This window comes from Galleria mellonella, unplaced genomic scaffold (genome assembly GCF_026898425.1).
Source record: "Galleria mellonella isolate WM207_F2 unplaced genomic scaffold, CSIRO_AGI_GalMel_v1 utg159, whole genome shotgun sequence".
In the NCBI taxonomy this organism is placed as follows: Eukaryota; Metazoa; Arthropoda; class Insecta; order Lepidoptera; family Pyralidae; genus Galleria; species Galleria mellonella.
Genome location: NW_026442004.1, coordinates 2,748,898 through 2,761,553, shown reverse-complemented (window position 1 = coordinate 2,761,553; position 12,656 = coordinate 2,748,898). Strand labels below are relative to the sequence as shown.

Below are 12,656 nucleotides of genomic sequence, written 5' to 3'. Positions count from 1 at the left end.
TATTTGTGATTTGCAAGAAATTAATACAAACTCACAAAAGATTTAAAGCAATGTTTGAAATTATAAAAAATGGAAGTTCCTTATAAGAACTTGTTTATTATATTTTAAATAAACAGTATTATCAAAATCCGTATCGTCATAAACAAATATAATTCAGCGTGTAGGTACTGTTAACGAGAAAGTTCTTGGTACCGAACCGCTCGTGTTGCTACCAAACTGGCTATTTGCACAGCTAAGTAAACTACAAGTGTATGTTGTTATCGTCCACCAATTCAAGTAGAACCGCCGAACCTCCATAGATCACGTTAACGATTGTACACTTGACTTAAAATATCCCGACCAATCGACAGATCTTTGGTGGCTGGTTAATAATATTGAAGCATTACGATGAAGTTGAACCGTCCCAGGGAAAAATATGTATTATAAGCATCATTATCATCTACGATACTACATTAAACATTGCATTTATAGTTTTATAAGATCCGAAAGCCCTTTTTCCCAAATCGACGGTTCCTGGTTCATTCTTATCTGTCTACAAATACAAAAATAAAGTTGACAGACAGGTGGTGCTTATTTGAACTAATAAGTAACTACTTTATCTAAAGTTTGAACAACCGAACTCTATGATACCGGATTAGATTCTTAGTATGACCTTTATTACCTATAAAAATATACTTAAAATGTGGAACGGAATATTTACACAGAAATATTGTTTCTTGTTTCAACTACTTTATGTGTAATAGAAAATTTCTAAAAATTGCACAGTAGAAACTCGACTCATCCTGAAGTCGAGATAGATTTTTATTATGTAACAATAGAAGACGGGATGCTGTGATGAAATGCGCCGTACACGCCCTGAAGACTTCCGGATGAAGTCGGAATAGTTAACAGAAACGACTAACATTGTAAATTCATAAAATTCCCGTTATACATACTCATACATATGTGGTAGGCTATACGATGACAAAAGATCGCAGCTGATATTAATGTGAACAATGTCTCGGAACACTCTTCACGATATTATACGCAATACCGAGCGCAAGGGTGATATAATATATAGGAGAATTTCTTGAAACGCTTGCATCCTTTTTCTAATTTATATTCTATCATAAAAGGACAAAGAATCAAATATAAAGCTTTTATATTGTTATGGATAAAATTGTATTTTTATTCAAAATTTATGAAGTCTGAAATAGCTCAGTAACCGTTAAGTTTCGGATGCAATATTAGGTATATAACAAAATCTATTTATTTTGACATCGCTTGTACTCGTTATACATTATCATATATCACATAGAAGGAAAAAGGGGTCAAAGAAGAACACCAACACGATGGACCGATGTAGTAAAAAAAAAGGCTGCTGGATAAAGTATATTCAAAAGTGTACACGGATGTCTGAAGAGCGCATGGCTTTTTTTTCATTTTATTAAGTACATACAACAGGTTACAATCAATCAGGATTAAAAACATTTATAGAAAATCAATAATATAAATTAGATTAAGACTCAGATATGTGTACACACAGAATGGTTAAAGCAGTTGGTAAATTATAACTTGAAGAGCAATGGTTCTGAGAGTGACACGTGCCCATATGAAAAATGTGGCCACGACTCTCAGTAATGAGGAAACGAGAGCAATAATAATACATTAATAGGAATACTTAACCTAGATATATGTTTACATTCACAATACATTTATATTACATAAATTGGACAACTACACGTCGAAAACTCTTACTTCTAATCAATCAGTATTCTGAAACTTGCCCTGAACAAAAAGCAAAAGTCAATTAAGAAAATTAAAAATAACAGAAATAAGATTGAGTAGAGGATTAGGTACTCGAACTAAGAATAATCACTGTGAAATACCAGATAAGAACCAAATAGTAGCACAATACAGAATAAATAAATAAACCTATACAGAATAGGTTTGCATCGCGTACTATTTTTTTTTTTAATGAATGATAATTAAAGTGTCCCCGCTTGCGCTATCGGTATACACTCGTAGGACACTAGTGAGAGGTAATATGGTAAGTGAGGATAAAACAAGTCAGTTGGCCCATCGTTGTGAATTCAACAATAAATTAAACACGATGGTTCCAGGGAGAACTGCGATTGACCTAATAGGGTACATTACTAGCAATGACCCCATTACTAGTAATCCATATGCATATTTATTACTGACATCACGAGATGATAAAAGTTTTAATTAAACCCAAAATTGACTACAAAAATTTATCCGAATCATTATTCAAAAGAAAATCAAATTAAATACCTATAATAACCTAAATTTATAATATTAAACAAATAATATACCAGTTAAGTAATAAAATTATATGATAGTACAGTCAATAATATGATATTAATCTCAGAGGAGACAAAGGTTCAGGTATATTAATAACAACTATAAAATGTACAATAACAACAATAACTGCTAAAGTTAACGACGTTCGAGAACGGGCGGCGCCGACAGCAAGCTTCTAAACTTACACAACAAATAAGTCGTCGACATACACAGAAAGACGTGTTCGCCCGAGGCCCGAAGCAACGCGAACACTGCGCATTAAGCTTGCGCAGTAGCTGCGCCACACAAGTTTACTCAATGAATCTGGCCACGTCGCGTCCAACTGACAACGTCAGGAATGGACATATTGAACGAAAATTTCACATATTAATTAACATATCTTTGTGAAAAACAGTTATAAAACCATAAACACCACTCTTACAGTTACATTTAGACAATTGTTTACAATAGTCGTGCCTATGATCGTAAAGAGCATTATGTCAATGAAACTTAAAGACAGATATATATTTACATGAACAAGATTCGATGTAACGTTCTCTGCCAATAAATATATTTCGGTAGGTGCGTCATCTTTTTATAATGTGGCTGCGACAAGGCTACAGACAACTTCGTTTATGATCAGCCTAATGACACTCACTTGTTTTAATTTATCGGTCTACCGCGTCATAGACCAAAATACCCGAAGATCTCGACGTTATTCTATGAGATAACAATAGAAAATAATTATATAAAAGCTTACTTAGTTTAACCTTTTAAAACAATCGCTTAATTACAAGAATATTACATATACATTATGAATCCACCAGAGTCCCACAATATAACTCATAATGTTAAATACTGGATCATCGTCATTATATCATATAAGCCTTAGGTCGCTCTTAAAACATCTCCAAAGCCTAACTGCGGTTGCCAATCCGGCTTACAAGCGTGGCAACTACTGGCATAACCCCGTAGTCTTCTTCTTTTCATTTAAGAGTTTCCTCTTGTCGGTGCAACTAATTCATGCATCTTCTTCCAGCCAGTTCTATCCCATGCCATATCCTTGACCTCACTATACGACATGACACCTAGTATTTCTTTTATCTGTCCCATGTAGTTATTCCTCGGTCTTCCTCTTCCTCTTTTCTACTATGCTTTTTAAATAATCGTCATGTCGTATAAAATGGTCCAGCATTTTGCCTCTTCTATTCTCTATTGTTTTAATTAATGTTCGTTTCTTATTCACCCTTTTCAGGACTACCCCCTAGTAGGAGACTTAAATACTGGATAAATTGACAAAATTGTATACTCAAAGAATTTTTAAAAATAAAGACTTAAAATAAAAAATACAAGTGTATGTTATGAGAAAATAAATTAATAAAGACTGAAAACAGAAAATGCAAACATCACACTGCACCTCATCGCCCGAGAAAGGTATCAGTAATAGTGTTTCTAGTCATAAATACAGGCGCGATAAGTATCGGCCGGGATGGTGCGGGGCGATGGGTGGTCGGCGCGAAATTCGGCAGAGCGCTGCCCTCTGGACCGGTTCCGAGAAGGCTCGGCGCGTCGACGGCGGCGGCGGCGGCAGCTATTGTGTCTGCCCTCCGCCACACGCGCCGCTTCATTACCGTCTCTCCAGACCTCCCCTCCGCAGCCAGCGGAGCCAGTCGCCACCTCACTTGTGCTCTGCATCTACTGATACAGTTATATCTCGGGCATTAACTGCACTCACTACTCTCAATTTGAAAACGCATGTAGTACCTACATCAGTTGACTTGTGTTGCATGAAACGCTTTTATCCATTCTATAAAGCTACTTATACTCGTATACACATTGTCCCAAATTAAAAAGTTAATAATTAAAATGTTCATAAAATTAAAAATTCCAAGAACCGATAGTTTCAAATTGGGATTTCAACTGATATTTATATTTGAAGAGAAACGTTTGACCCGGACGAACATAATATAAATATGTTTACGTAAATCATTTATTTGTTGGGTTTAGAAACTATTATCTAATATAACAACATGACACATTCCGAGAAAACGATCAACCGTCGGTCGTCAGAACAGGTGATCAAAAACCAACACGTAAAAGGTATTTGAAACAGCAAACAGGCACAAACAGTGCCGCACCGCCGAGATGCTCTACAATAGACGAGTGGTAATATCGACCAACTAATCTCTCTTTCGTTAACGGCGCGCCATATTTCATTCTGGCAGGCATTGTCAATAAGAACCGAGGTCAGAGGCAAATAGGAGAAAAGAACGCCTCAACTTTTGTTTTCTTTTCTGAGCACTCAAACAAAATAAACTCCAGTAACAGTTGCTTGAACGCGCCGCTATTTAAAATTTAAATCCCCCACTTTTTTGTACCTCATCTTTTCATTAATATATTACGTTGGACTATAGCTGTCAGTTCTAGTTTTTTTTTTTTTTTTTATCAAGTTTGGTACCTGAACGAAGTGTTGTTCGTTACACGGTGGGCGATTGCCGCCTATCTTTATGTGGTTCTTGTTAAAATATTTTTAAATGTATAAATAATTACATTTTATAAAAAATTAAAACTTATAAAAATAGTAACTTTAAAATAAATTGATTTTTTTAACAATAAAGTTGTTTTGAGCTTTAAAATCGCGATTAACAACTACACTAAGTACTTATTACTTGACAGTATAATATATTAAACTCTGTTCACCTTTATTTTAAACTAGCGGTCCGTCCCGGCTTCGCACGGGTGGACATTTTTACAACATTTTAAAAAGTGATCATTGTAACATAACGATAATAGTTGGAGATATAGTATCGCGAAGTTTTTTGTAGTTATTGATATTTTCTTCAATATTATAGAACATACTTTTGTTCTATCACCAAGTTTCCGCAGCGCACGCGACGAAAGATATTTTATAGCATTTTTTTACATCTTGAGTTACGTTACTGAAGTTTTAGTAAAGATCCCTAATCTTTTCTAGCAATAAATATAACCTATGTTACTCAGGGTGAATGTAGCTTTTTAATAGTCAAAGAACTTTTGAAATCGGCAAAGTAGTTTTCGAGTTTATTCATTACAAACATACATACACACAAACAAAATACAAATCTTTCCTCTTTACAATATTAGTGTAGATTAATTTTTTATATTTCAATAACAGATTTAATAAGATTAAAGTAATATTAAGTAGCTACAAGTATATTGTCTTTAACCTCCGGGTACAGATCGATGACATTGAGTCGTAATCTAAGCATCAAGTCGTTAACTAATTACTTCTACTTTGTCAAGGCTAGTGTGCGGTATGCCAACAATAGAAAGTTTACTAGCATTACAATTTGTTTTAATAACATTACATCCCTCAAAGTACATGTATTCGAGAAAAGATTCAAAGACCGCCAATTAGTAATCAGTAACGCGCAAAAGATTTGACCAAAAAAGTAACGAACGTACTATATCGATTAATTAGAATCTCTGGGAACTGGAAACCTGTTTCTATATATCCAGTTGTTTGCTGTCAGCGTGAGCAATAACGAATCTTTGCCAAACTGGATACAGTGTTAAACGTGACGCCCCAGCCACGATTAATCATGTTTTAAGCGGTTCTCTCAACTAAGCAATTAGACAATGGCAATCTTAAAGGAAATTGACAATTGACCTCCCAGTTGACATCTAAATTGACTCTCTTCAGGCATGCAACAAGCTTACAAGAGCGCAAACAGGATAGACAGTTGTACACAAAAAAACTTGTGCAAGATGCAACTTGAATAGTATTGAATAGAAGAATCTTATTAGATAAATAAAACAGTAGTTTTATGTGACTTCGTTCGTCTTCCAGAGTCCTTATTATTTTTTATGGGATCAACAAAGCATATCTTAGCCTTACATTCTAGTCTTGACTCAGTTATACCATTTGTTAAATTTTTCATGTACTATCATTATCCATCTTAGGGGTTTGCTTCTTTAGCATATATGCTCAGCAATTAAAGGAAATTGGATATTGCATTAATATTTTAACATTTTTTACACATATTCATAGTAAAATCTTTTTATCGAAACTCTATATCTATATAGTCTTCCATATTACAATACATTACTAGGTGCAACACAAAACCTATCCAGGAAATGTTTAAAACTATAAGCATTAAAATGCATCTTCTTTAACCTCTGTCATGAATGTATATTAATACAAATTCCCACGGCATCTTTGACCTACATAATTATTTCATTATATCATTTGAGAAGTTACGTTAAAATTCACAACTTTGTTATTATATTATTATGTCATACTTAAAGTGAATTACAACATCTATTTACTTATTTTTTTTTTGTCATGGCACGCAACGAGTAATTTATAAGTACAAAAAAGTAGTTGCAGTTTTGATTCTCGAATAAGTCAATTAAAGAAACAAGAGTGGGGGTTCGCAGATATGGCTTTGCATACTCTAAGGTATAACCCCAGGTCCGACACATAATTCGAATATGATCTATATAAATTTACGCAATTTGCTTACTAATATAATTATAATTTGTAACGTCAGGTGTAATCTGATACAGCAGACAAGTCCATCAATCATAAACAAAACTATCAGATAGGTACCGTTTTCGATCAAATCGTGTTGCATCAGTTCTGACAAACGACTGCTATTATTCTATTTGATACTTCGACGTTTTTACTGATTGTTATATCAATTAAATCAATTAATACTTTCATGTAATAATTACATAAATATTTGAATGTTTATTTAAAAAGAAAACACTTTAAAATAAAAGATCACAAACACATAGGAAGCATAACCAATGAATGCCCGTATCAGTTAATTCATTCTCTCCCATCTTCATACCCATAAATTTAAAAATCAATGTTCTAACGTTGATTAATAGAAAATGACATATATAGAAATTATTTATATGTACAAGTTGTGAAAGTACTCGTATAAAGGGCGAGGGGAGGAAAGCGTGAGTTAGTGATTTGCTTGCGGTCGAATGAAAATTAAGGGAAAATTAGGGGGACTTGTAAGAATAAAATAAATTGTTCACTCTTTACAATATTCTCATTATTTATTTATACATGTTATTATATTTCCTTTTTAATGATAAAGTGGCAATATTTCAAATACTGCCAAGTTAAAAGATAACATATTTATTGAAGATTTTCTATTAATTTAGTAAATATCGGTTAATGTTGTATTTTTAATACTATGTGTTGTAATTATCATTACTGTCAGAAGTCTTCGAACAGTTGTTTGACGACTGTTTAACATTTAAAATTAACTTTATAATTTCCATCCTTAATAACAATTTTTGATCTCCTGTAAGTTCTCTCATATGTGGCATAAGCGAACGAAAAAATGACTCGTCTTCATCTTGTCCATCATCGTATGTCTTATAATCACGCATCATTTGATTTCCCTCTTTAAGTAAAGTTATTACTTGTACGTCCTCGTTACAATTTTTTGACGTTCTAGATTTTGAAGAGCTTGGCTCACTTTCTGAATAATAACTTTGTACATTCATATCTGTTTGGTTTTCTAAAATATTCTCATTACTTTCATCCATACTAATTGATCTGTCATTTTTTACGGCTTCTGTAAAAGGCAGTAAAAATAATAGAGAATCAAAATAGATGTACTTTCTTTTTTTTGCACCTCCACATGAAGCCTTTTTCTGTATCGTAATTTCCCTTCGAAAACAATGCCTTAGAGAACTCCACCTCTTCTGTACTTCTTTTCCTACAATAGAAAAATATATAAATATTATATGTTTATGTATAGAACAGCTTGCCCGGTGTTATTAGTATTTTATTTCATTAACATTTATTATATTACGTTGCTAGTTTTTACCCAAGACTTTTTCCTCGTGACTTATATGTTGATTGATCAAGATAAAAAATAAAAAGTAACCTATATGATATCGTTCCTTATTCCAAATACTCTATATGTATATATGTATACCAAATTGCATGAAATTGGTTGAATCGTTAAGGCACCGAGACTTAACAAACATATACTCAAATAATATCTACTCAAAACTACTCAGCGGTATAACAAGTTTCAATATCACGATATTGCAGTAATTATTGTCCCACACCTTGTAAAGAGATATTTTATTTTGGGCCCAGTCATTGTACAATATCTCAAGAAAAATGTGAAAAAAGTAATGGAAAACTTGTAGAAAAGTAATTGACTAGGTTTTTAATTGGAACAAATGTGTTTTCTTTTTTCTTTCCTTACTTCATATCAATTTTTATAAATTTCATAATATACGACTATGAATTTATAAAAAAGATTACAATCTCACGTATTTGACAATTATTTACGGATGTTCACGAGAGATTTTTACAATCAATATCAATTAACATAATATTGAAATATTGAGGACAATATTTATATTATAATATGTTAAATGCGAAACTAATTTTGTGTCAGAAAAGAAAGCAACTTTTTTTTAAAAGACATTACCTAAATTCGAAATTTGAATGTCTTGGAACTTTTTTTATATATACATTGAATGGGTACATGCTCCATATTATATACTGTCTATATACGAGTACATCTACAATGCAATATTGCGAATTTTACAATTTATTTATCTAGATAATAATACCTATTTTTTTTTAATAATATTCGGAAATATTTACAAAAAAACAAAACCGTAAAGAGAATAAATATGTTAACTGTCACCGGCGGTAGTGTTTACGTGACTCGGAACGCGTCCGAGTAAAAGTATCACCGTTTCATTATATATATATATATATATATATATATATATATATATATATATATATATATATATATATATATATACATATTTCTGCTACGAAACAACAATATGTGCTTATACTACAGACACAAGAGGCACTACAACATAGTCGTCACTCTTTAAGAGTGATAACGTATAAAAAAAAGAAGTTACACATATTTATATGAACAACACAGTGTACACGACTATCTATATATGTATCTATATCTCTCACTTAAACCTTTAAAATTTTACAGCTTCTTTGACGCATATTAAAATCGAATATGACTAAAAAATACCAAGAGAAATTTTGTGCATAAAGATGTTGAGAATTTAATTTTGTTCACTATTTATGACATACGTAAATTTATAAGGCGTCAGAATACAACGAAATCGTTATAAATACTGCAATGGGTTAAAAATCAACCATTACATAACTATCTGGTTAAACTAAAACATGATGGTGGCATTAATAACCTTATGCAATGGAATTTTACACTCTACTTTTTTAAGACAAAAAACGCATATCAAATCTTGTCCTACATTTGCGTAGACCCTTATAAACATTCAAAACTAAAGCGGATTAATACTCGATATTTTCATCATAGTTTACCTGTCGATTTTCTTGCCGCATCCGTCCTTTCGTAAATCGTAGTTCGGGCGACGGTTTTCGACGAAACAAGCGCAGTGGAATCGGGGCCATAGAATTTAATTTATTTCATGCGAGTCTTCGAAATAGGGACATCGACATAAAAATATTATTGGAAATAATGAGTCAACCATTAATATAATTATATGTATATTTTAATATTTGTTATAATACGTTTATTTTTGTTACGTTAAGTCCTAAACTTGTTCATTAGAATTAAAAATGGAAGTTCACTGTTAACATTATGATTAACCAGTAATGAATTTATATGTTAATAGAATATTTTTGTTTGCAAAAATGATCCCTAAAATAGTGTTAGTTAAAATAATAATTCCGACATAGCTAGTTATTTAACAAAATAACCGCGCATCTGTTGTAAACAAATCGCTTCAACATGTCACGTAGTACAGTACTGCTGAAATAAATGTAATGTGACGCGCGCGGCGTGGCCACGCTCGGATCCCCGCTCCCGCTCCCGTGCGCGCAGCTCGCCTCCGCCACAGAAAACCAACGCGGTCGCGTTATCGTAGCTCGACAACACAACACACACAAAAGTATAGCAAATTACGTTTCGCCTCTCCTCAACAACCTACAAAATAAAATTGTATATACTTATAAAATAAAGAAAAAGCAAAACTCACCATATTTAATTTTGTCCCGACCCGATAACGAATCCCAAACAGAAGAAAAAACCTCTTGGCATACTTCGTCCCATAGTTGTTTCTTTAAACTTCTATCATGGTACTCTTTTGTGGAAGTGTCATATATTGGGGCTCGTTTTCTGATTTCTTCTATTAGTAAGTTAATGTCGATTTCAATAGACATTGTAATAGGTACGTCACTGCCGAGCGCTCGACACGGACTAAAATCCCCCGTCCCCGCGTCTGTCCCCGGTCCTCCGTGCATGTGTGCGTTGTCGGTCGATGCGCCTTTGTGCGATCCAGTCTGTCTATGTTCTCAGTATTTAGGGGACTTTTCGTACATACAGTTATGTTTACGCGGTACTTTTATTTTATTAGTCCCTCATATTTTTACTATTACTTGCTTACACTAGTAACTATATTTATCTGTGACTAAACTCATCAGTCTTTTGATTTATTCCATGAAAATGTCTTCAGGAATGAACTGAATTAAATTGAGCGTATTTTATAAATTTATCATAGCACAATATCGTATAAATTGACGTCAAAAATAGTAGAAAAAGTATACACATTTCTTTGTGTCATATTTGAATAGAGATACTTTTAAATTTCTGTACACACACCGCCGTCCTCATAAAAGTGTATCCATACAATTGCATACATTTTATATTCTTATTAAATAAACTTCTTGGTATTTTTCTTCTAATTTTATTAACCAAAAAATACGTAGCAAATACCGTGTTCTTTCTGCCAATAGTTTGAATACGGAACGGTAAAATATACCTATTAACAGTGACTGTACGACCCATAAGTAATTATCAGGCGTTTAAAGCACCTAACCTACACCATAACAATACACTTACCAACGTACAATTGAAAACTAAACACTCAGATATGGGTCTACCTATTGGTCTACCTGGGTACTTTTAAAATATGCAAATACTCTCTCATTGTTTCTGACCCTACTGACGATTATTGTCAACAACCAGTCGTGTACGAGTGCTAAACATAGAAACCGTTTTTATACATAAACTATAAACATATCAAATTTTACGCTTCGAAAACAATAAATTTTACATAATTTTAGTAGGAGACAAAGGAGGACGGATTTAATTTAATTGAGTAACTACTTATCTTTATTAGTATACATTTAATAAACCAATATCCACCTAAGCCATAAGAATACTTACAGAAGATTTTTAATGATTTTTTTTAGCCCGTTTAAAAAACGAAAAGGTTTATATTTCGACATTTTGTTATAGACAACGTAAACCGACATCTTTGTCAATTGAAACCGAATTAAATAATTAACAAGCGATTCTTAATAGAAGGTTCTCAATTCGTTTATAAGTACATGATATTTTCGCCACTTCTGGTCAAATTTCAATGATTCATTTTGCTCTCATATTCATTGTATGTATTATAAATTCATATATACAGTCATAAATTATTTAACGGTGGATTACAATTATAAATTATTTTCTATTAAATAAATTTTTGTAGTACTTATAATTAAAATGAGATTTAATACAAAATAACAACATATTATTTGGGTGAACGCTAAATTTGTGTTTATTACATTAGAGATAAATGATCACTTCAGAACAGACAGAGGCGGCGCTGTTTGTGGCAGTGCAACGAACTATTTGGAGCGGTGCGACATCTAATTCCAAGAAGTCGCCTCGGACTGACGCCAGTTCCACCGAACTTCGTTATATGATCTAATTACGACACTATAACATTAGTTACGGTGACAGTGGTGTTTTTTCATGAAACTCAGCATGGCAAACATACCCACGGTCCGCTTGATGGAAAGTGGCAACCTTCGCCTATAGACATAAAAGCACCATAAACATCATTTTATTCTGTAACGCCTACGTAACTCATGCGCAACTATACCTAACTGCTATGATGTATGAAATCTATTAGCAGTTCAAAATATAAAATCTCGTTTTGGACTAAGATAAACTAATCTACCTTAGCTTAGACCAAAACGAGATAAGGCGCTAATTTTTCGTGTCCACGTCCGACACGATTGTCTGCGTTGAATTTTCTCGTTTTAGTCAGTCGACATCTGCCAAAAATGTATCGATAAATTATCACAGTCATGTTATATAATAATATTGTAGATTTTAAATATTGCCCTAACGCTCACCTGCTTTTTAACCCTTCTTTGCATGATTTATTTTTATTGGTCAAATAAATTAAGGTGATATAATTAATGTTCAAAATTAAAGGAAAAATGGTTAAAGAAATAAATTTGACAGCTATGTTTTTTTTTCTGCAATGGATATTAAAAAGGTATCCAGACATGATCAACTTAAAGAGAACTTGTTCTTTTATATAATTTT

At 32.7% G+C, this 12,656-nt stretch overlaps 2 protein-coding genes across 3 annotated transcripts in view; both read right to left on the bottom strand.

The window, feature by feature from the left end:
• Nucleotides 1-12,656, bottom strand: part of LOC113518911 (tyrosine-protein kinase Fer) — a 57,863-nt gene that overhangs the window by 30,549 nt on the left and 14,658 nt on the right. The window lies entirely within an intron of this gene.
• LOC116413823 (uncharacterized) lies at nt 7,201-10,904 on the bottom strand. The gene is made up of 2 exons (XM_031914822.2): nt 10,306-10,904; nt 7,201-8,006 (listed from the first exon to the last, which is right to left on the bottom strand). Exons 1-2 carry the CDS (start codon nt 10,568-10,570, stop codon nt 7,474-7,476), a joined length of 798 nt encoding a protein of 265 aa, XP_031770682.2. The 5' UTR covers nt 10,571-10,904; the 3' UTR covers nt 7,201-7,473.